The following is a 24461-nucleotide window of genomic DNA, read 5'->3' as shown; positions in this document are numbered from 1 at the left end:
TGCATGACTAAATCTATGAATTACATTTTATAAATAATATTTAAAAAAGTTAAAAAAAATGTACAGCCCCATTCACCACCTGGTCTAATTAAAATAACTCTACAATGACAGGGTTCTGTGGTCCATGGAAAGGACTTTGACACAAGAGACCACTGTTCATGTCAAACAAAAGTAAATATAGACTTTTATGTTACTTTTTAATTAATTTTAATGACATTAAAATGCACAGCCACATTTTGTCAGTTGTGTATGAAGACTTACAACACTAATTATAAATAAGCTAATAAAAGAAAATACAACGCTGCTCCTAACATTTTAGGAGCTTAAAGTATTCTTGCAAATCGTCCAGCTTTTCATTAGTTGTTAATTCTAAAGCATATTTTTTAATGCAGGGCAAAGGAGTTTAAAAAAAATTAATAATAAACAACAGGTTTCCCAGAGTCACAGTGGAGACTAATTACTAAATAGAACTCAAAAGAAGGACAATGCCACAGGAGTGAAGCTTTGAACAGAGAGACAACAGACACATGCAGAGAATTAGCCCGAGAGAGACCGAGAGAGGAGAGAAGGTGTTGTCCAACGGAGACTGGCTGGTAAACACTCAGCGGTGATCTCATGTGAATGTCCAACACATGTGGATGCTACACGCATAGACACACAAAACATAATTGGATTTGATTGCAGTGTGTGTGATACTTTGTGATGGAGCACACAGCGATTGGTGGTATTTTTACTTTTTTTTTTTTTTTTTTTACTCCTCTCACTTCAACATATCCAACATACCCTTTTTAATCATGGCAGTGTACTCTGTCATGCTTCCTCTTGAGGAGGTTTTAGTTCTGAGCTTAGGCGGCAAACATTAATGCTGTACTCAACATTCACATAATAATCTATTCTACATGTGTTGCCTGACTGAACTGTTACTTATTTAGGGTTTAGGCTTGGACTGGCACTTTGAGTGCTTGTTAAAGAGTTTTTAAGTTATAAGTTAAAAGTCTTGCTCATTCCTCCCACTCACGTGCCGTTGATGACTCCGTCCGGGTTGAGCATGGGTATGAGCTTGAAGACAAAGGCCTCCCTCAGACTCTGGGCCACCGGGTCACTGCTACACAGAAACTCCAGGGTGCCCTTCATCACCCAGCTGGCATTGGACTCACCGGGATGGACACGGCCTGTTAGCACGATACAGGGACGATTACCTAGAAGGACACCGAGACATGATGTTGGGGAGTGTCAGAATCTTGTTCAGTCACTTGTAGCCTTCCCACCAAAATTTGCGCCCATTTGCAGGTTTCTTTTAAACCTGCTAAAAATAGACGATATTTTCCAACGTCGATAACTGCCGGAAAACAGGGTTAGAAAACAGAGAAAACTTCACTGTGGTCAATTATTTTTCACTTATTCAGTCTCTCTTCAAATTCTAAAACCAGAGTCGGTGGTTGTTGGAAAAGCAAAAGATACTAACAGATGGCTTTAATGAGTTTTTATTTTATTTTCTGTCGAAAGTGCTTTTTACAACGATCCGCAAAGTAAAATTACTGTTCTGTCAATGGAGTCTTGTAGCTGGTGATTGTTGGAACAGTGGAAAAACTAAACAAGATGGTTTTGATACATTTTATTTTGTTTCTGATGAGTTTGAATGAAGTGGGCTTTACAACGTTTAGCCTGGTAAAATTACCGTTCTGTCAATTAGTCTTGCAGCATTGAGGAGTGCATAAAATGGCTGTTTAATAATTGTTTGTTTTGTAAGTTTACATTATAATTATTGTCCAAATCACTGTTGTTTTAAATAAGAAAATGGCTTTATTGAATCAGCGATTCTACTTGAGAAATTCAAGCAGCAGTACTGTTTTTTAAACGGAGTGGTGCCCTGTCATCCACAAGAGACCCCTATATGGTTATCTGGTCTACATTTCCTGTGTTCTCTGATTGTCGGGCATTATTCAATTATCCAGATCAGGTTTTTAATTAAAGCTGCGCTGACGGCGTGTCCTCTACGCCCATCACAACAATCTATTAAGCTCTGTCAGCGGTGGAGACAGATGGGCAATCATGTCGGCTACCGGAGGCCACGAGTGGTAATTGTAATGTTGCGCAAGGGTCATACTTCACTTTTCTGAGTGTCACAGATTACAATGTGAACGGAGTGCAGATAGCATGCCAACAGATGGGAGAGTGTGTGATCAGTCAGGGTTGTTTGAGCTGTATGACAATCTGCTATTGAGGAGATATTGAGGGAAATGGTTTCTGAATGAGCAACAGTTGGATAGAGAATGGCCTGTCCTGGTTTCATTTATCAGAGTTTAAAGGGATTTTTGTATTGTGCTTGTTTGTTTACAGCTTGCTTTGTGCATTATGGATGAGGAATGCAACAGACTAGCCTGGTTTCCTTAAAATTACTTTGCCATAGAACAAAACTGCATCGCCAATTATGTTTCAAGGGAAACACATTTTTTTCACGCATTACATTTGTTTTGGCCAAATCACCTATAATCATACTCCAAAAATTGCTAAAAAACCAAAACCAAAGTTGTAATGAATTTTGATTTTTCTATAAGAGAACATTTTCAGACATAATTTTTTGCTGTCGCCACTTGATAGATAATAACACTGTTAAAAGCAAGTTTCATGATCATAGATTCTTCTATCATGTGGAAAATAAAAAACCCTGACGGAAGTTCCCTGAATGGCAACTAAAATGCCTGTTAAAATGCAAAATGTTGAAATGCATGGTACAAAAACAAAAGGGGGGTTGGTCTTTATATCTAATATCCCTGTTCATTACAACTTTACGGTGGTTCTTTCTCTTCCCCCGCTCCTCTAACTTCTTTAGATATTGTCTGTGTTCGAAATCTCACTCTAACCAACTGCATACTGCATACTCAATCAGTATGTAATGCATACCGCCTACTAAATGAACTATTAAGTATGATTCTACCAGCAGACTGTTCATACTGAAGTGTATTGAGGCAACAGTAAGGCTAGTCTCAAGGCACCCCGCCAGTGGCTCCATCTCCTCTCCAAACTCTGCTTACGATACTTTTAGCCAGGTTCAACATCTCACAAGAGGGACTGCCGATCTCAGGGCACCCAGACGCGATGCATTGTGGGGCAGTTGAGTATGTCCATTAAGCTAACTTGTCAAACTCAAGAATTCATGCTAATGTAGTATACATCCATACATTTCTCACATACTCAAAATCTTAACACAATGCAGTGTGAACGCACTACATAATCAATTTAATACCATACTTAAGTGTTAATAGTATGTTAGTATGCGTTTCGAACACAGCCATGGGAACTTTTGGATCCGAAAAACAAGATGGCGACAGCCAAACTGCCAAACTCAAGGCTTCAAAACGGTAGTCCACAAACCATTGGATTAAGTTGCGGTGACAACGTCCATTTTTCTATACAGTCCATGACTCAGACCTAAAAACCACTGGTATGTTCCCAGTCCCACCTGTTCAGCTTCAGAGATGCCTCCTACAGCTCATTGGTCCAGGAGACGAGGCATCACACGTCAATACTGGCCTGCAGCCGGTTTAGGCCCATTACCATTGGCTTAAAGAGGTCCATTCTAAATCGGTTATAAAGGCAATGAAGTCTGGCACAATGAACTGAGAAGTGTTGGAATATTAGTTGCAGATAGTGATATCGGTGTCACATTTGCTTCTCATCATCAACTGTATTCATCATGCATTTGCCTTCATGGAGACTAAGGCTACTTCAAAATCCATATTTATCCAGTGTTGGAGCTTGGAATTCTTTTTCTGTTCTTTAGTTTTCATGTTTGGCTTTCATGGACAACCCAAAATATAATATCCTTTGAATCATTTTGAATTCTTTGATTTGTATTCACTAATGGTGGCCCTGTCCTGAGCCTATTGTGAGAGCAACTGCTTCTCACACAGGACACGTTTGATGCAGGTGATGTTAGTCACATCCCGCCATCAGAGCTCTGTGTGTGTGTATGTGTGTGTGTGTGTGTGTGTGTGTGTGTGTGTGTGTGTGTGTGTGTGTGTGTGTGTGTGTGTGTGTGTGTGTGTGTGTGTTTGTGTGCTGTCCTGTCATCACCACTTTGGATAAATCCCCACGTCTTTTTCTCCCCAGAAAGGTGTTTTAGCCTCAATTTCACACAAGAAAAGAAAGTAACAACATTTTAGTCTTGCAATGTGATAGAAGATTTCGATGACAACAATTTCTTTGTGGTTTGGCGAAAAAAAACCACACACTGATAAAAGACTAGAAAATATTTCTGAGGGGATACCAGAGGCTGCAATATACCGACCCATCGGTGTTTCTGTCTGCGCTATGGGTTGAATCACTGTTGTCATCACATGGTGGTGGAGAATGATCTCTTTTTATTTATATGAAAATGTGCTTGTGTACAAAACGTCGCTCTGCTGCTGCTTTTATATTGTTGTTTTTTTGTTTTGGGACATTTTTCAATCTTCTTCTTTTTAACTTCATATTTTATCTCCCTGTAAGGGCAAACAAAGAACTATAAGTTCTTCACAGTTCAAGACACATCTGACATTTGTACATTTTTATTTAAAGTTATGACGTTTCTGTACTGAATTACATGTTGAAGCGACCGTACTGTGTCCAAATTTCTATCTCTATAGTGTACTGTTTTTGCAGTTTAATCTGCATGCTTAACAGGAAATGATACAATTAGATGTCGATCAAACTGCAACTTTAGAATGTCACTGCCAAGTACACTAATCGCAGCAAAAGCACAATATTTGTTTTCAGGTATTAGTTGTTATTTGGTTTTCTTGCAGCTTTACCGTTTCCCATGCGAATTGCATTGTGGGAGAATAGCATCCACCCACAGCACTCCTCTTCCACATAAACTTAATCTGCGTAGACTTTATATGTAGTATGGGATTGGGACTCAGCATGAACAGCCTGGATTTACTTGGGCGGCTGTGGCTCAGAGGTGGAGCGGGTGGTGGGAAGACTAGAAAAGCGCTATACAAGTGCAAGTCAATTTAGCATTTACTTAAAGGTAATTCTAGTTTATTAAAGTTAATTTGATAGCTTTGTCTTTTATTTCTCAGAATCCGGTTCATGCTAAGTACTGGTTCTGTACAAGGAATTTGCTTTAGTGTATTGATGCATAACATAGAAATAATGGGGAAAAATGTAATTTAAATAAATCGAGAAAGATAAGTACAAAAAAACAATACGTGAGATGTATGAGAATTAAAATAATTAAAGAAATTTTAAATTAAAGAGCTGTGCAGCTTTTAATTATACATTAATATAATTTGAAATATGAGGAATTTGCAGAGGTTCCCATTAGGAGGGTTGAAAAAAAAAATACGCAAGATAGAGTGATAAAAACAGTCACACATATAGACAGATGTTTTTATGATAACATAGAACTCTTTAGGTTAATGGCTGAGATCTGGGAACACTTCATATCCAACCCGTCTGAAAGTGTCACAAATGATCCCTCATTGCACGATAAAACTGTGAGCACAACAAGGGCGCAGCAGGCAGTGGGTCTGCGAACTGTGACAGATGTTTACAACGGACATTTTTCCGGTCACCTTTGTTTTTCTCTATGAATTCCAAATGCGTTTTTGCGTAGCCTGGAGGTTTTGGTCTTGGGCCTGTCTGTGTGACGCGTGTGATGAATCCAACAATCCCACATCTACTGCTGCACAGGACAACGTCAGTAGAAACATTTCCGCTGCAGCAGCAGAATGGGATCTGCTTGGTGTGATAGACATTTGGACCAGAGTGAAGCCCATCACACACTAAAGGCTTGATGGGACGGACCATACTGATACAGCCTCAAGTGGACAGCTGGTGTCCACCCAAACCTGAGAGTACACTTAAGTTAGTAACACCAATTAGCTACTAAAGTCCAGGAGTTTATAAATAAATTAATGTATCATTGAGTTGGATAAATGCCACATGCACATTTAAAGAAGTTAAGACAAATAGCAGGACGGGGAAGTAAATTAAGCCTCAGATTATTACTGCATTATATTCCATTACTGTGAATAGTCACCTGGTGCCTAGATTTCCTCTACATAAATAAAGAGATTTATTCCATAAATGGGTGCACAAACATTCACCAGAATCCAGGAATGTTTTTTAAATTTCCCCTAAACCCCCTGTTTAATATATTTATAAAAGAGTTGAGGCCCCCTCTCTGTGGTTATTATTGTATTAAAGACTGAAAATCAAAACCAACAACAACTGTGAGGCTTACCAGGGGGCACGTGCTTGGAAATAACATTAGAATGGGAATGATATACTGCATGCATGATGCAAACGTGTTAGCCATTGTGCAATTCCTTATGACTGTTGAAGTTTGATCTCAAATACAACGCCTGGCCTGTTCTCATGATGCATTCCCAATTAAATAGGACTTTCATAGTTTATGACCTGCTGTTTGTGGCTGATTGTTACTGAACAGAAACTTTACAGGAAACATACAGTTTCTGCTTGTTACTTGCATAGTGTCCTTTCTAAATAAACTTCTGTTTTCTTTTGGAATGTACAGTTTCTGCTCATTACATGCAAAGTGTCTTTTCTAAATAAACTTCTCATTTTGCAGGAAACGTACAGTTTCCGCTCGTTGACATGCAAACAGTGTCTTTTTAAAAAAAATCTACGTGTTCTCACAAAACATACAATTTCCACTATTTACATACATAGTGTCATTTCAAAATAAATGTCTTTTCACAGGCAACAAACAGCTTCCCCTCCACATGCATAGTGCCTTTAAAAAAAAAGTTATATTTTTCAGGAAACATACAGTTACTGCTCATTACATGTCTTTTCAAAATAAACATCCATTGTAGGTTTATTAGGCTTACTTACCCAACAAAACTGCTTGGTTTGGTTTAAGAAACGATTGTGGTGTGAGGTACAAAAATAATGTTTCTTATGCAATTGGCATTAGTAAAGTATGGAAGTTACGTGATAAAATTTAGGTAAAATAAGTCAGCGTTTCCTGTGGGAAAGTTCTGTTTTTTTCCCTTCCAACAATCCCTCCATCCCTCCCTACACAGACTTTCAGGCTCTTTAAACTACGTAACTTCACTCTGAGCGTGAAATTAAATTTTAAAGAAGTAAAGGAGCCTCAGACAGGGTGTTTACACATCTGTAGAGAAAAGACAGGGTCACCTGTGGAGAGTTTGTAGAATGAGAATGAATGCACTCGATCACAATCCAAGTTTAGTTTTGACTCAGCGCAGAAAGGCACGTAGAAAAAGACGGACAACACAGGATAAACAAATGAGAAAGGAGGGAGTGAAACTAGAGAAGTGAGTCATCAATTCCAGACAGAAAATATTTGTGGGAACAGAGCTCAAAGTAGGACAGATGTACTGTCCTAGTCCAGCTCCAACTACCTGGAGGCCATGCCTGTCCTGCTAAATGAGATTATGTTTGATAATTAACAGCTTTCAGAGATGAGCTGTGATTGCACTGGAAGGCCTTTTTTTAATTAGAGACAAGAAGAGTGAGGCAGGAAGCGGGCTGCTTTGTCTAATCCGTCCCTCTCTGAAGAATAAACTTGTGTGTCGAAGGAGAACATCAAAGATAAAGAGTAGAACTTGGTTTAGGAGTCGTCATGATGATTTTATTTTTAAAACATAGGTGAAATAAATTGGTTTAAATGAGTTTATGAACTCAAATCAACTTCACATTCAAACAGTTTTATCTGAAATGAGAGGAGTTATGAGCTTTTCATCCAAAAAGTGACACTCTCTAGACCCACCGATACAGCTGGATGTAATTAAACCTGATTACCATACTCATTTGCATACACAGGAAGAAGACTGGAACTGATTGCCGGTTGCTCCGGGACTTGTTTGTACTGAAGTGTGGGTTGTTTGTCCAACATAGACCAACGCACAAAACCCCTCAGGATTGTATGCTTACTCTGCGGTCTCAGAGTGAATGGGTTTTGAGGTTAATTGCCTTGTTCGATACAAGTGAACACCAGCTTGCCCTCACGCGTCGGGAGATTACCTCTCTGCTGCACCTCGAGGCAACCGGCAACCTTTTGGGTGTGCTAGAGATCAGCCGCAATGGCTCTCGGCATGGATGGGATCCGGCGACCTGAACGTAATCAATGCCGAGTGCAAATTGGGCTACGAGGGAGACAAACACTGAGGGGAAGGAAGTGAATAGCCAGTGGCGGAAATACACAGCTGGGTCACCAGATATGTGAACCGGGGTGAACTTGGGGGTTGCTACACACTCCCTTGGCCATGTTTTCAGTGAATGTAATCTTTAAGAAATCAATCTGAGTTGTTGGCAACACCTGTGTTTACTCAGGCTGTCATCATACTCCATTTGTAGCAGCAAGTAATGCACTATAATCGTATAAAACACACGCAATTAATTTGTTTGGTAACCAAATAATCATGTGCCAGTACAGTAGACGTAGGATGAAGAGTTGAAGACTTATTTTCACTCAACTTCTGTTCTTAAAATTACTGCGAGGAACTTTTAACTGGTTATGAAACATTCTCAATGTCGTACTGATGTCTATATGACCTAAAGTGATTAAAGGCTATTTCTATATAGGTATTCCTAATACTTGTCATCGGTGATGGCCACCAGGTCAAATACTGTTCAGAATTAGATGAAATCAAGCACTTTCACCTGAAACTCAGACTCAGATTAAGATCCGGCTTGCTGCTGACTTCGATCTGTAGTCAGATCTTTGGCGGGAGGTGGAGAGCTCTGACTATGGCAGCACCGACACATATATGCCAGAGGCCCAGGCTGTTTCGCTGGCTCCATCTTGAGGGAAGGGAGGCATGGGAGAACCAGAACCAGGACTCAGCGGGGCAGACTGTCAGACACCATTGCAGTAAAATAAGTGGTTTTCTAAAGGGAGTCTGGTGCTTGGAAACAGTACCGCTTTTGTCCACAGGGACCGCCAGACACAACAAAAAAGTTAAGTTTGTCGTAATAGCTTTAAGTAACGGTACTTCCTTACTTAAATTATTCTAACCCTAATGTTAACGTATTTGTTACGTTATGTAAGTCAGCCAACCAACTGTCGTGCACTTGCACATTTGTAGAAAAACTCACAAAAAACTCCTTTTTGTAAGATATGATATGAACCGTATCAGTATGCCATGGTTTGCTGGAAGTGACGGTGAGTGTATTTCACAGTAAACCAATCCAACTACATGGTTTCATATTAAAATGCATCAATGGTGAAATCAATCAGTTCATTTTCACTTCCTGAAACGCTGACTGTGCCGGAGCATTTGGGGGAATAATGACAAGTTGAAATGGCGTAATTGCTATGCACAAATGCCCGGTGTGTAATAGCAGCTACAGTGGTTGGGTATAATATTATGCTAATGTGGATATGCTGTGATGAATCTCATATGGTTTTCTCCTAAACAAATTATTTCTTCATATTTCTGACTGCCAAGGATCACTGGCTTTCAATTAAGCACTGAGAAACAAACAAAGCGTGGGATATCTGTCTCTGTCAGGATGGATGGATGGCTGGCTGTTTGTCTCCCTTTGTCTGTTTCACACACACACACAGACACACACAATTGTACACTCTGCACACACACACACACACACACACACACACACACACACACACACACACACACACACACACACACACACAATTGTACACTCTGCACACACACACACACACACACACACACACACACACACACACACACACACACACACACACACACACACACACACACACACACACAAACACTGCAATAATAGCCTGCCCACACAATCAACTCACTATCAAACGTTTGCCTCCCTGTTTATTTGACCTCCAGCACTCTGACCGTTTATCCCAGCTCATTTCAACCACTCACACACACACACACACACCCCACACACACACCCACACACACACACACACACACACACACACACACACACACACACACACACACACACACACACACACACACACACACACACACACACACACACACACACAGCAGTACTCACGGAGTTGGTGTATGTCTCTCCAGGCCCTGCTGGCAGGACAGGCGGTGATGGTGACCACGGGACACGGGTTTCCAGCCAAAGTGCCACAAAGAACCTGCTGCTGGAAAAACACCTTGGCGGGGTCCACCAATTTCTGCAGCACCTTCAGGTGAGCCTGACGGACACAAGTGTGAATTCACATCTCATTGTCGCCTCATGTTTATTCGAAAACTAACTAAAAGTGCATTTATCAACATAATAAGGAAGTAACTTATTTAACGTATTTCTTTTTGACTAAATATCAATTGGTGGCAATTAAAGCGGGATTGGGGCTTTTATCGTTCACTTGAAATAACTAAAATATCTGGTATTTTTTGAGGGGCTTTCCAAGCCAGCAGTGGAGAGACAACTTGGAAACAAGTTGGACCCAAACCTGGGACATGTTGTGGGTGTTTTGTTTTCGGTTTAACTATTAATCAAGTACATTTTGACTTGAGTAATGGGATGGGATGGGTCAACACTTCACCAAACTAACTTTCTCCATCTTGAGGGTCCATGTGAGATGCAGAGCTATCCAAGTCAATGTAAACTCAGCCTAGTCGCTATGAAAAAAAGCATTTGGCATTATACATTTCTGCAAACCACAGATTGCTTGAATGTGGTTGATTTTATTTACTTCTTTTAATGTGGACGTCCAGTGGGAGCACGGAGTAAAGCCACTGCTTTGGGTCAAAAGGTGGTTCAGGAGTTTGATCAGGATGCCTCCTGGGCGGTTCACTTTGGCGGTTTTACAGGAACGTCCAACTGGTAAGAGGTCCCGGGGTCGACCCAGAACATCCTGGAGAGATTATATGTCTTGTCTAGCCTGGAATGGCCTCGGGGTCCGCAGGACGTGCTGGAAAGCATTGCTGGGAACAGGGACGTCTGGAATACCAAGTAAGGCCCCGGGACCCGGCCCAAGATGAGCAGAAATGATAATGGATTGATAATGGAATGGACGTTTTTGCTTTCAAATGATGTTTAACACGAGCAAACGCAGAGAAACTGATGTTGTATGTTAAGCGATATAATAAAACGTATTAAGAGCGAGAAAGTACTAGGTAGGAGAGGTTGTGGACGGGACAAACAAACACAGGACTTTCACCCAGGAGACCACCGTTTGTTTCCTGTGCAAAGCCAAAAGTAAAAGTTGAGGTTACCCCTTTTACATAACGTTGTTACTCTTGTTATGTAACACTATGTAAGAAAGTCCACTAAGGGCAGTTGCTATTAACGGTAGTTGCGTTTGTAAGGTTGTTCTAGTTGTTACTTAATGTTGTTAACTTATTATTTTAACACAAAGCATGATGATTATGTATTACCTTGACCAAATAGTTTTGTTGGCTAAACCTAACCAATCATTTTAACACAACGTTAACCACGTGGTATTGTGTGTTCCTGCGAGCCTGATATGAGGCTGATATGAAACTTATTTTTGGTCATCTAGCCCCATGAAGGAGGACCTATTATCACTTCATGACATTAATTGTTATATTCATCTCATCGTTTCAAAATTACCATGTAAGGCTGGAAAGAAATACCAATAATCAGAATTACCATATTGGTTGCAGGAAATGAGCATTATAATCAATGTCCCGTGACCGCTACACTGATTATTATGATTACATTTGCATACCAGCATGGTTGCGTGGAACTCAGCTGGAGGAGATATATACACATGAATTATTTAAGCAATTACAGATCAACTTTTTGAAGAAAGCTTCATTTGTGATATATGATATATGCGTGTTTTGGGGCTCCCAACCAACAGGAGTGATTACTGTTTACCATACTAACAGACTTTTAACCCTTGTGTTTTGTTGAAATTGGTTCTACTTCCTCGTTTCCCAAAGACCTCACTGCTGTATTAAACCAGTTGTCCTTCATAGGATTATCATTGGTTTTTATTTCAAATGTTCAACTGTAATGTGACGAGTAACTCCAGAAGTATAAAGAAGAGAAAAAAAAGAGATAGATGGATGGTGGGATGGATCAGTACCTTCAGAGCAGAGTATGTGTAGGGATAATGGTAGGCCAGGTAGCAGACGTCCTCATTGTGTTTGAAGGTGATGGTGAAGGTCAGAGTATAAAATGTTGTTCTCCTTCTGCCCCGAGCTGCACAAAAGTGGTTTCTGTAGGAGAAAATAGAGGGAATGACAAACAATAAGTCAAGTTATGTGGAGATAAAAGATCTGTCACCAGTAGTGTCTGTGAGGTCTCTATCTGAACTCTACTTCAGGACTATGTTGCTCTTCAGACACCATTTAGCATTCAAACGGTTCTTTATCATTGAGCTTTCTTTTGTTGGAGTTGTGGTGTGAATCATGCTGTATCATGTGTTTAAAGACTAAGTTATGACCCCAGTTATTAAGGCTTTGTGTGTATTCTGAAGAAGAGGCGGCTTTCAGAAACACGCTGGCACAATTATACATTTTATATATATATTATCTAAGGGGTCAAGTTGCCGTCCTGAACTTTTTACTTTCTTTAAAATCATATATATCTATGTGATTTGATGCCAGTATCTTCTTTAATATAATGCTATTTTGGTTTTACTGCTCAGGAAAAAAAACCACACATTGGCTTTGTGAATTTCATTCATACCTGTAATAACAAATTTCAGTCCCGGTCCTGACCCAGTGTGGTCTACCTTCCAGAGCTTCCCTTACTGAGTAAAGCACAGGCTGCATTCCTGCAGTGCACACACACACACACACACACACACACACACACACACACACACACACACACACACACACACACACACACACACACACACACACACACACACACACACACAAACAGATGGACAGTTAGCCACATGGAACAAACATGGTGTAACAGCAGTAAAACAAGTGTAAATGGCCTATAACGCTGCAGTGTCACTGTCTCTATAATATTAATATGTATGCTATATTATATTAAAATGTTCTTCTTTGTTGTAATATTGTACTTAAATTGATTCATTAATTAATAAAAACAAAAGATTACATAGAGACACAAAGTGACAACAAAGAGACACAAAATGATCACAAAGAGACATAAAATTGCTCAAAGGAGAGTTGAAACAGCGAGAGAGAGAGAGAGAGAAAACCACCACAGTGAGACACAAATCTATAGAGAAGCGTAAAGATGACAAAGAGAGCGACAACAATAACATAGAGACACAAAATGACTACAAAGAAACACAAAACAGCCAAATGGTACAAATTTGGTGTAACAGCAGTAAAACTAGTGTTAATGGTTAATAACGCTGCGTTGCAACTGTCTTTATAATATTAGAATGTATGCTATATAATATAAAAAGATTCTTCTTTGATGTAAGATTGTACACAAGTTAATTAATTAATGTATTCATATTATAGAGTGCCACAACTAAACATAAAATACATACAAAACAGCGCAAAACACAAACGATAAAATCACCACACAGTTCAAATAAAAGCAACAAACATTATTGCAACTTGATTAAAAATGTTCCTCAGGCATAAAGGTAAAGATTTCCACATGTTGATCCCACACAGTTCCAAACAAGGGTTTGTAAGGGCACCTTACAGCTCTCTAGACTTTTGTTGATACAAATTTTTGTGGACCAAGACGTTGCCAACTCAAGCTGGGGTCGACAACGTCGGAAAAACGCTTGATTTGAAAAACGATCAAAATGCAAAACCCAGCCCAGTGTTTCCAACTCTTTACCAATTAAAGTAGCAAGCAGCGCAAGCTCCAAAAGTTGCTAAATCTAGCGAGGAAAATCGCCAAGTTGGCAACACTGACAGCTCTCCTTCCATTACAGTTCTGCAAAAGCCAGGGATGGCATTTTTTTTCCTTTTCTTTTTCAGAGTCTTCGATTTATTGATTGCTGTCATGATGTGAAGAGGACAGATATAATGTCTTAAAGGTTCTAAAACACATTACCTGTAGCTTTAAATGTTAAATATTACCTATAGCTTTAAATGTTAAACATTGGAATGCATTAAACAGTTTCCAGCATGTTTGTTGCACACCATTCAAAGTTACAATCTCGAAGATTTCCGTATCTTTCTAAGTGGTAACATGTTGAAAGTATAAAACGGGGATTGTACTACCAACCCTGTGACTAACGGACCACCAGCTTTACTTTCTCAACCTTCCCTACATTCTACACTGGTTGTTATGAGCCAATATAACATTATTAAAGGAACATTATAAAGGGTTTGAACTTGTAAATCCACCAAACTAGTGCTTAATGAAACAACTTTATTGAAGTCCTTTGAACAGAATGTAGAACAGCATATATATAGAGACAGATGGATGAATGGATGGATGGAATAAAAGGTGACAGCTGTGTGCAGGACCGGCCTACAATGGAATGTGAACATCTTAAATGCCTGCACGTAAAAAATGTACCTCAAAGAGACACATCCCAACCAGTAGAAGACTCAAAATAACCCCAGAGAAACATAAACTGACTACATAGAGATGTAAAACAAACTGCAAAGGGACTCACAATTACTATGAATAGGGGCAAAACAACCTTAAAGAGACAGACAAAGTGAAAAAAGGGACGACTACAGAGCCTCAAAATAAACACAAAATGACAAACCATAAAACTACACAAAATTACTAGAAAGTGACAACAAGCAACTACAAAGGGACTAAAAATAACTACAAAGAGACTCAAAAAATGACCACAGAGACAGACACAAAGCAGACATGTCATGTGTTACGGATTCAGTAGCAAAGGACCCACTAGCAGCCACACAGCTCTTGGTTCAGAGTAGGTTTATTAAAGTTCTCAAGCAACAATCCAAAGGGCAAAAACAGTCTCAAAGTCAAATAGGCAGGCAGAGGTCAAAAAATCCAAAAGTCAGAACAGAGTCCAAGGCAAAGTTATCCAAAACACAGAATCCAAACAGGGCAGGTCAAAAATCAGGCAAAGGTCAAAAATCACAGGCAGACAGCGAAACAAGATTTACGAAACGCTGGAAAGGCTCAGGAATTAACTGGCACGATCTGGCAGAGACTCCAAGGCACACCGGGCTTAAATACCCACAAACCAATCACCACAAACAGAAATCAGGTGTGCACACAAAATGGCGGGAAAACAAACAAAGACAGGGTGGAGTCAGGGCCACATGACTTTTCAAAACAAAAACAGAAAACACATGACAACACCACATGATCAAAGTGTAAACAAAAAGCACATGTTGCTGGAAAAACAAAAACTCAAACAGCACGGTTACTAACAGTACCCCCCCTCTTACGGACGCCTCCTGGCGTCTTAACTGGGGGAACGGGATGAGTCTTTAGAAAGTCTCTAACAAGGGTACGGTCCAAAATGTACCCAGATGGAACCCAGCATCTCTCCTCGGGGCCATAACCCTCCCAGTCCACTAAGAACTGGAGGCCACGACCCGACGACGAACGTCAAGGAGTTGATGAACTGTGAAAGTCTCTGAGCCATCAATGACCCGTGGTGGAGGAGGGGGCTTGGGAACAGGGCAGAGCTGGTTGCAGATGAAGGGCTTTACCCTGGACATGTGGAAGGTGGGGTGGATGCGGCGGAGGGTGGGGGGGAGCTTGAGTCGGACAGCAGCAGAGCCAATGACTTACAAAATGGGGAAAGGGCCGATGAAGCGGGGAGCCAGTTTCCGGGACTCCACCTTGAGTGGAATGTCCCGGGTTGACAGCCAGACACGCTGACCCACGCGATAGGGGGGGGCCTTGGAGCGATGGCGGACAGCTTGGCGCTTCATCCTGGTTGAGGCACGCAGCAGCGCTGTCCGTGTCCTCCTCCAGGTCTGATGGCAACGGCGGACGAAGGCCCGGGCAGATGGCACGCCGACCTCCACCTCCTGGGCAGGAAAAAGGGGAGGCTGGTAGCCGAGACAGCACTCAAAAGGGGAGAGTCCTGTGGAGGCAGACGGGAGGGAGTTAATGGAGTATTAAACGCCGTCTTCCATTCATCTCCCTCTCTGATCCGAACGAGGTGGTAAGCGTTTCGGAGGTCCAGTTTGGAGAAGATGGAGGATCCGTGGAGAAGCTCGAACGCGGAGGACATGAGGGGAAGAGGGTATCTATCCTTGACTGTGATGTCATTGAGACCTCGATAATCAATGCAAGGGCGAAGAGAGCCGTCTTTCTTGCCCACAAAAAAGAATCCTGCCCCTGCAGGAGAGGACGAGGGACGAATTATGCCAGCAGCCAACGAATCCCGAATATACTTCTCCATGGCCTCCGTCTCGGGTCGGGCAAGGGAGTAGAGTCGGCCCCTAGGTGGCGTCGTGCCAGGTAGGAGGTCAATGCCACAGTCATACGGGCGGTGAGGTGGCAAAGCAGTGGCTCGGGACTTACTAAAAACGGTCTTCAGGTCCATATAGACAGGAGGGACAGCAGACAGGTCAGAGAATTCTCCTGGGGGGTCCCCTACTGGGGGAATTGGAATGTAGGCTCGGCGGAGGCAGAGAGATAGGCAGGATGGGCTCCAGCCCAGAATCTTGTTGTTAACCCAGTCAAGGTGAGGATTATGTTTCCTCAGCCAGGGACGACCGAGGACTACAGGAGCATGAGGAGACTCAATGATGTGGAGCTGGATCGATTCATGATGATTGCCAGAAACAAGCAGGGACACAGGAGCAGAAACATGGGTAACATCAGCCAGCTTCTTACCATTGAGGGCGTTGGCCACAAGGGGAGAGTGTAAAGGAAGGAGAGGCAGTTGCCATTGAGCAGCTAGGGAAGCGTCAATAAAGTCCTCATCAGCCCCAGAGTCAATGAGGACAGTGAGCTGTTGTTGCTGACCTCGCCACTCTAAAGAGGCTGGGAGAAGGACCGAGGAGGACTTGAAAGAGGCAGCGCTCACCAGTACTCCTCGTCCTACTGATGAGCTTCGCCTTTTTACTGGGCAGGAGGAAACGTAGTGACCAGTCTCACCACAGTACAAACAGCAGTTGGAGCTGCGTCATCGCTGTTTCTCAGCAGCAGAGATGTGATAGCGGTTAATCTGCATAGGCTCAGGATCCGGGGTTAGACGTGCAGTGGAAGGCAGAGCAGGCAAGGCAGGTTGAGGAGTTGTCCCCTCACTGGGTGCTCTAACCGGGCCACTGGAAGCTCTCCACTTGCGGCGCAGCTGCAACCGGGAGTCCACACGGATAGCCAGGTCCGCGAGGGCATCAAAGTTGATGGGAGACTCTTGGGCAATTAACTCATCCTTTAGGTTCTCAGAGAGGCCATTGAAAAACACATCAAAAAGGGCCTCCGTATTCCATCCACTAGAGGCAGCAAGAGTCCGAAACTCTATGGCATAGTCAGACACAGAGCGATTACCTTGCCGAATATGCAGCATCTCCCGTGCTGCCTCTCTGCCATGTTTGGAACGGTCAAAAACTTTCCTCATCTCCTCTGAGAATGTGGTGAAAGAGTTACAGAATGTCGCTCTGGCATCCCAGACTGCTGTGCCCCACTCTCTCGCCCGCCCAGACAGCTGGGTGATGATGTAAGCCACCCTTGCTTGATCTGTAGGGAAAGCAGATGGTTGTAACTGAAAGATCAGGTCACATTGAGACAAGAACGAACGACAGGTTCCGGGTTCCCCTGAATAGTGTTCTGGGGGGGGCAGATGGGGCTCTGAGACAGGCAGAGTGGGCCGTGGTGGAACAGGCTGCTGAGGAGGTGGTGGCGGTGGGGTTTGAGACAGCTGAAGTTGTTGTACCTGGGCTGCGAGGTCTGTGAAACCAGCTGACATGGCCCCTACCGTTCCTCCAATCTCCTCCAGTAGCTCTTGTTGTCTCCCCAGCACGACTCCATGTTGCTCGAGTACTGTCTGAAACTGAGCTGGTTCCTCTGGGTCCATGTTGGCCAGATCGTACTGTTACGGATTCAGTAGCAAAGGACCCACTAGCAGCCACACAGCTCTTGGTTCAGAGTAGGTTTATTAAAGTTCTCAAGCAACAATCCAAAGGGCAAAAACAGTCTCAAAGTCAAATAGGCAGGCAGAGGTCAAAAAATCCAAAAGTCAGAACAGAGTCCAAGGCAAAGGTATCCAAAACACAGAATCCAAACAGGGCAGGTCAAAAACACATGACAACACCACATGATCAAAGTGTAAACAAAAAGCACATGTTGCTGGAAAAACAAAAACTCAAACAGCACGGTTACTAACATCATGACAGAAATGAGACAGAAAATGACAGGAAAGAGACACTAAATGACCAAAAAGAGACACAATACCACAAAGAGACACAAAATAACTACAAAGGGACTTAAAATGACCACAAAAACACACAAAACAACCACAAAGAGAGAGAAAACCAACACAATAAGACACAAAACCATGTAGATGCGTAACAATGACAAAGAGACAGAAAATGACCACACAGTGAAACAAAAAAAACACCAAAGAGACACAAAACCTAATAAAAAACAGCAAAAACAGGCTAATATGACTATAAAGGTAGAGGTGGTGGGGCTGTTGCATGTTTGAGCCCAGAGGTCCTTTCTCTTATAACATGTCCATGAGTATATCAACCACAGTTCTTCGCTGACTCTTCGCCAGATCTTTGATGCAACCAACGTGGTAGTTTGTTGTTCATGAGCACTCAGTTTTTTCTTCGTGCTGTTTCATTTACCTGAACATTCCATGTTTTCCTTATGTCTCCAGCAACATTACCCTCTGACTCCCCTGCCTGCCTCACCAGCTTGCTAACATAACCCCTAGCTATTGCACCAGCCACACTCTCACTCTCATCAGCCTGGCCCATTCAGCTGAGCTCAGCCCTTCCATCAACCCTCTGTACCCGCTGCTCCTCCTCAACCTCTCACAATCCTCATCGCCCTCCGTCCGTACAGTAAATCTTCATTTACTCTACACTGTCTGTGTTCAGGTCCACCAATAACTGATTGTTACACAAGTACGTATTTCATCACTGCAGGGGGTCAGTACATGTGTCAACTAAAACATTTCTTAACTGGACAATGTGAACTCATATCATCCAAAAAATGTGTTGTGTTTTTGTTTTATTACGTGTAATTAATAATAGATAAAGATGAGTGATAGCAAGAGCTTGAGGGCTCAAGCTACGACGAGTGGGGGAAATAAGATAAATTAATCAAATGAAGAAAAAAGGCTTGATTAGAACAGATTTGTTCTTAAGTGACTTGTACGGGTGATTTCAGAGAACTTTAATCATCAATTTTTTAGTATTTTGGATTTTCTCTGTGGTACAAACACAGTTACTGAGTGTTCCACCTGTTGTAGGAGTCACATGCAATCAATCTGCTGTTATCCAAGCCTAGATTTTCCACTAATGGATTGTATATTTCATTAATCTGAAGCAATTTTGAGTTTGAAAACATTTTAAAAGTTACACTTTATAATTACGTTCACATTATTCTGCAATTATTCTGAAATTATGGGCTAATAAATTTCGAAATGTATTCACACAGACTAAAGATTTAAAATGGCTATTGAGGCTTTTGTATAACACTAAAATATCAATATGAACATCTTAAATTATTTGCCCTCCTCCCTTTGCTGTCATAGATGGCTCTGCTGTAGCGAGACATTTTTCATACGGAGATATTTCTTCTTTATTTCAGCAACAGAACGACCCTCAGTTGAAGCAGCATTAACTTTTGTGCCCATTCCTTTTCTTTAGCAGGTCTCTCAATCCTGCTACTGAGGCTGTTAAAAGTGATAGACTTTCCTTTATGGATCTCTGAAGGCAGAACTTCAATATAGGAGATGTGGAGCAGGACCCATAGCCCTATATGTTAATTATGCTAGTTGTCATGTTTCCTGACAAGGACTCCATGAAGAATGGTGACCTTGTAGCTAGGACCCCATACTCTCTCCCTCAGTAACAATAATCTTTTTCAGCCCGGGATTTTTAGCCCCGGGGCTACAAAAGTTCAAGACACACCGTTTCTTGTTGAATCAAAAAAAAAAAAGAAGCATAAAATCTCCAGGGGTTAAAAATAGATAGTTGGATGGATTTGTAGCCTGTCAGCACATTGCAATCTTTCAGAAGAAAAGCCATTTTCTGTACAATGAGATACGGACTATTTTGGAAGAGCCGCTCTTTCTTTCTACTCATTGGCTCATTCCTGAGATGAAACCGATTTCCCCGGTGGAAGTTAAAAAGAGCTATTTTCCGGTACAAAGGGCATTGTATGAATCAGTGTGTAGTAAGCGTGCGTGCAAGAAATGAGATTGCTGCTGAAGGTACTGAGTGTGCTTTGCAATGCCTTTTTATCTGGGTGTGTATTCAGCTGTAGTGGATGGCCTTTATGGGGGGGACCCACTGCTGAGCCTGTAGAGCTGTCTTCAGGGTGGGAGAAAATAAGAGAGAACACGGCCAGGGGTCGGCTCTATTAGCCCCACACTGTGTGTTTGTGTGTGTGTGTGTGTGTGTGTGTGTGTGTGTGTGTGTGTGTGTGTGTGTGTGTGTGTGTGTGTGTGTGTGTTAGACAGAGACTGAACTCTGATACAGGGTCAGGGTGCAAAAGGCCATATAAATAAGAAAATCCCACTGATAGAGAGATGAAGGGGGCATTACAGCAACATGGCTATACTTAATGGGGAGTCTGTTTTCATGTCAGCTCAAAGAGGATATATATCAAGTATATATTCACCACACCATTCAGCGAGAGAATATTGGACATGAAGAAATTAAGAATAATGTTGCACAATGCACCTGCACATTAAGTTTAAAGGCCTTCACACACCAGGGGCATTATCAATAAATGACACTTCAATTCGTAATACTCGCCTGCGCATATTTCATATCAAAAGTGCTCATACAGGCAGCGATGCGCATTTATAACAAATGCAATGCTTTTTAAATAAAAGGTTTGAATAGATTTGTGCAGGCCGAGGACCAACTACCAGGATCCTATTGACCCAGATGCGTCTGGCAATCTGTGTAAGCTAAATTGTATAGCCTTAGATACTGTAAGTTACTTTTTTGAGTTGCCATTTTGTGAAATGCTCTGAGTGAATTTCAGAGCCCTCTTGTAAACAGTTACGCAGTGTATGTAACAAGGGCTTTGATTTTTAAAGGTAAGAACGGAAGGAATTGCTCTGGTCTGCGCTCCCTTTGTCAAGATTGAAAGGAGAAATAAAGTATGCCCTCCTTGTTTGGATTGTGGAGCCTACATGTTGTTGCTCTATAAATAATACTTGTAAGTACTAAAGTGTACATTACTTTATTCTTGGTACGAGGGATCAATCTTACAAAAAATGTAGTTGCTTTTTCTCCAAGTAATATTTATATTGTGTGTGAAAGTATCCATGACAAAAACATCAGTTCAAAAAATATATTGGCCTTTGCGAAAGCTCATCAGTGCTATTGTAATTTTTAGCCTTGTTTGGTTATATTAAGTCATATAGTCTTTAAAAGTATGCTGAGTTAGCTATTAGCAGCCCTCTTAACTATCAATGGATCACTTGTATACTGAAGAAAATATTTGTTTGCAATGGACATCAGAGCTAATGATATCCTCTCGATTGGGATGTGTTTCACATCTTTGTGTTCACATTTCACTGAGATATGATGAATAGAAGTAGGGAGACTTTTTAATCTAACTCCCATCTATCTATCTTTGACTCCACTTCAACTTTCCCATGCGCCCTCCTTGTGAATCTTTTGTCTTTATTCGGAAGGATGCAATAAATAAGTGAGGAGCACAGTGAAGATTCCACTCCCCAGCTCCCCCTGTAATGCAAATCCAAATTGGTTTCTGATAATCCATATCCATATTCTCCTGCTACCCTTAAGGTGTATGCAGACACAGTTCCATCTCCATTCAAGAACACCAATGAATCAGCTTTAAAAATACACACTGTCCCTGCAGAGAAACAAAGGCCACTCTGAAGCAAGGTCTGGGTGTGCAGGGTGCATGTGAGTGTTATTGCTTTGAACAACCACCCGCACAGTTTTAAGGGCCATGGACAGCTGTGGACACGTCACCCTTCTGCATATGTACATGGTCCTGTGCATGATACATTGGGCGTGTAGAATGCACCAAACGTTCATGGATGCACGAGAGAATTCCAACTCATGTTCACCCCCAACTGCTAAAAATACTGCTGCTTTGTCAGTGCCCTTCCCCTCTGATACCCAACACAAGAGGCACCCTTTAAGGTCTGTATGTGATGCAACAGGAGACCTCTGTTCCTTTTAAATTGTGAAGTCATCATTGACAATTTTTTCACATCAGGCTTAGGAAAAGAACTTGGTTGATGTCATCTTGACGTCAATGCCTATGTGTTTATCATCAGCCTTAACATAAATTTCCTGAGAAGACGTATGTTTATTGTGAAAAGACACTATACATTTAACGAGCGTACGTCGTAAAGTGATGATAGAGGGGTATGTAGAGCCCCAAAGATTGACTCTTAGGACCATTATCCAAGATGCCATATTTGACGAGTTGGGACTGAGATTTTGTTGGGCAATTCATGACATATGGACCTTTGCAACTACATGTACGCCTTCAAAGTCAGGTGGCTGAATAAAATACCTGGGACTTGGCAGACTGACTCCTGGCTATGGCTTGTTTGTTGCTACATGAACTGAAACCTCTGGTGGGGAAAAAGGTGGAGTTGGATGATGATCAATAGCATTCACACACAACACAGACCCTGGAACCAAACTTGTGAATCACATGGTGTTTTCAAGGATTTTTTAGCAGGTAAGAGGAGAGCTGCTGACCTCAACAACAGGGGATGTAATCAGAATGAAAAACAAGCACTTTAAGGAACTGCTTGCAACTGACATGCCCTTGCGGAGGTCCTTAAGGTGGTTGCGAGGCCTCAAAGTGGCAAGGCACCTGGCTAAAATGAGATAAACATGAGATGCTGATGGTTCTGGTAATTGTTGGGTAATGCGTTTGCATTATTGGAAGTCATTCAAGAGTGTTGAACTTAACAAGACTTTTCCTCAACGCGAATTCTGTTCGTAACAGAATCTCTGGGCGTAGCTGAGGAGTGGAGAATATCAAGTTTGGTGACCTCAGGATTGCATCTCTACTTTGTTGCCCGTGATATAGTTCTGCCAGCTTCACTGAGGTGTGAGCACGCACTGGGGCGGTTTGCGGCCAGGTGGTGATGCAGTTGGGATAGTCTGCGATACTGTTGGATTCTCACATTAAACTTTTTTCAAAAAGCTCTGGCAGTCTGTACTTATTTCAGACATTGCCAGTAGGAACACTGATGTTAAGCATGTTTCCAATATTAGCAAAATTTTAAATCACATGTACATTACCAGTCATATTTGAAATTGAAAGTGTACACTAATCCTGGTAAATACCGGGTGTAAACAAGAGTCTATACGGTGATGGCGTCCCCCTACAATACACGCACATTTGAATAAAACACTGTCTAAAAAAAGAGTACAATTTTCCACTTTTACCGTTACTTTTCATGTAAAATTACTTGACAACAAACAAAATCCAGGAGTTCAGGAAGAACGTGCAGTTTCCAGCTGCCTAGCATAACATGGTGAAACAAGAAACATCAGCTATGTTAACAGTGCTTGCTAATGTTAGCTAACGACGTTGGAGGCCTAAGACTAGGGGCGGCTGTGGTCCCACAGAACAAATTACGTGAAATATAACGTTAGTTGTGCAAAATTGGAAAAGCTAATGACCTACAGGTAAACATCTTTGTTCGGCATCACATACAGAACATGTAACAAGTGTCCGCTAACTGGTGACCGAGCCAAATGCGCCGTGGTTGCACTGAAGGGTGGCAGCTGCGTCCTCATAAAAGCCTTCAATCTTACTTTAATCAATTTTAATTACATACTCATCTGTGCTTATTATCTATGCCAACATGTTACTACCAGCAACCGTGGACACATCCGGCTGACATTCACCGGTTAATACTGTTAGCAGACAGGATAGCCATTACAGCTTGCCATTGGCGACACCGCTAGATGGCGCAACACACAAAGCGGTTGCTGGATTTGTCAGTAAGAAGTTGTGGAAAAAAACAGTACCTGATAAACGTCATTGAATCCTGGATAATGCATCAAAGTGTACATTTGAATGAGACATTCAAAGTTTGTAAAGGATGTCACTAGAAAACACACACACTCAATGTTCTCACCATAGTTGAACTGGCTGTTGCTCTTCTCACAGTTGATGACATTAAAACGGTAGGGGACGTCTGCCACCATGTTACTGACTTCGAAGTAGAACCACTGGGTGTGCTGGTTAGTGTTTGCGTCTGCATTCAATATGAGGTCATATTCGTATCTACAGAAGAGAAGAGAAAAAGAAAAAGGACACATGCTATAGTGGTTGTATGAGTTTTGGATGTTGCCCTACTGCTTTAGGACTGTATAGAAGTATTAATATCACAGTGCTTCTCATTGAATTCTTTGAACTTGTGTGTGTGTGTGTGTGTGTGTGTGTGTGTGTGTGTGTGTGTGTGTGTGTGTGTGTGTGTGTGTGTGTGTGTGTGTGTGTGTGTT

The 24461-nt window shown here is 41.8% G+C and overlaps 1 protein-coding gene across 1 annotated transcript in view; it reads right to left on the bottom strand.

The window, feature by feature from the left end:
* The window catches only part of LOC129108670 (cytosolic carboxypeptidase 4), a 132592-nt gene that overhangs the window by 31246 nt on the left and 76885 nt on the right, over positions 1 to 24461 (bottom strand). Inside the window, exons 18-22 of the mRNA XM_054620550.1 lie at positions 24095 to 24243; positions 12610 to 12697; positions 12005 to 12137; positions 9988 to 10141; positions 1019 to 1199 (exon numbers count right to left, since the gene is read on the bottom strand). Of these exons, the coding sequence (XP_054476525.1) occupies positions 1019 to 1199; positions 9988 to 10141; positions 12005 to 12137; positions 12610 to 12697; positions 24095 to 24243 (705 nt within the window). The remainder of the gene's footprint in view (positions 1 to 1018; positions 1200 to 9987; positions 10142 to 12004; positions 12138 to 12609; positions 12698 to 24094; positions 24244 to 24461) is intronic.

Source organism: Anoplopoma fimbria, chromosome 19, assembly GCF_027596085.1.
Source record: "Anoplopoma fimbria isolate UVic2021 breed Golden Eagle Sablefish chromosome 19, Afim_UVic_2022, whole genome shotgun sequence".
Lineage (NCBI taxonomy): Eukaryota > Metazoa > Chordata > Actinopteri > Perciformes > Anoplopomatidae > Anoplopoma > Anoplopoma fimbria.
Note: the sequence above shows the minus strand (reverse complement) of the source record. Positions and strands in the feature narration are given on the sequence as shown.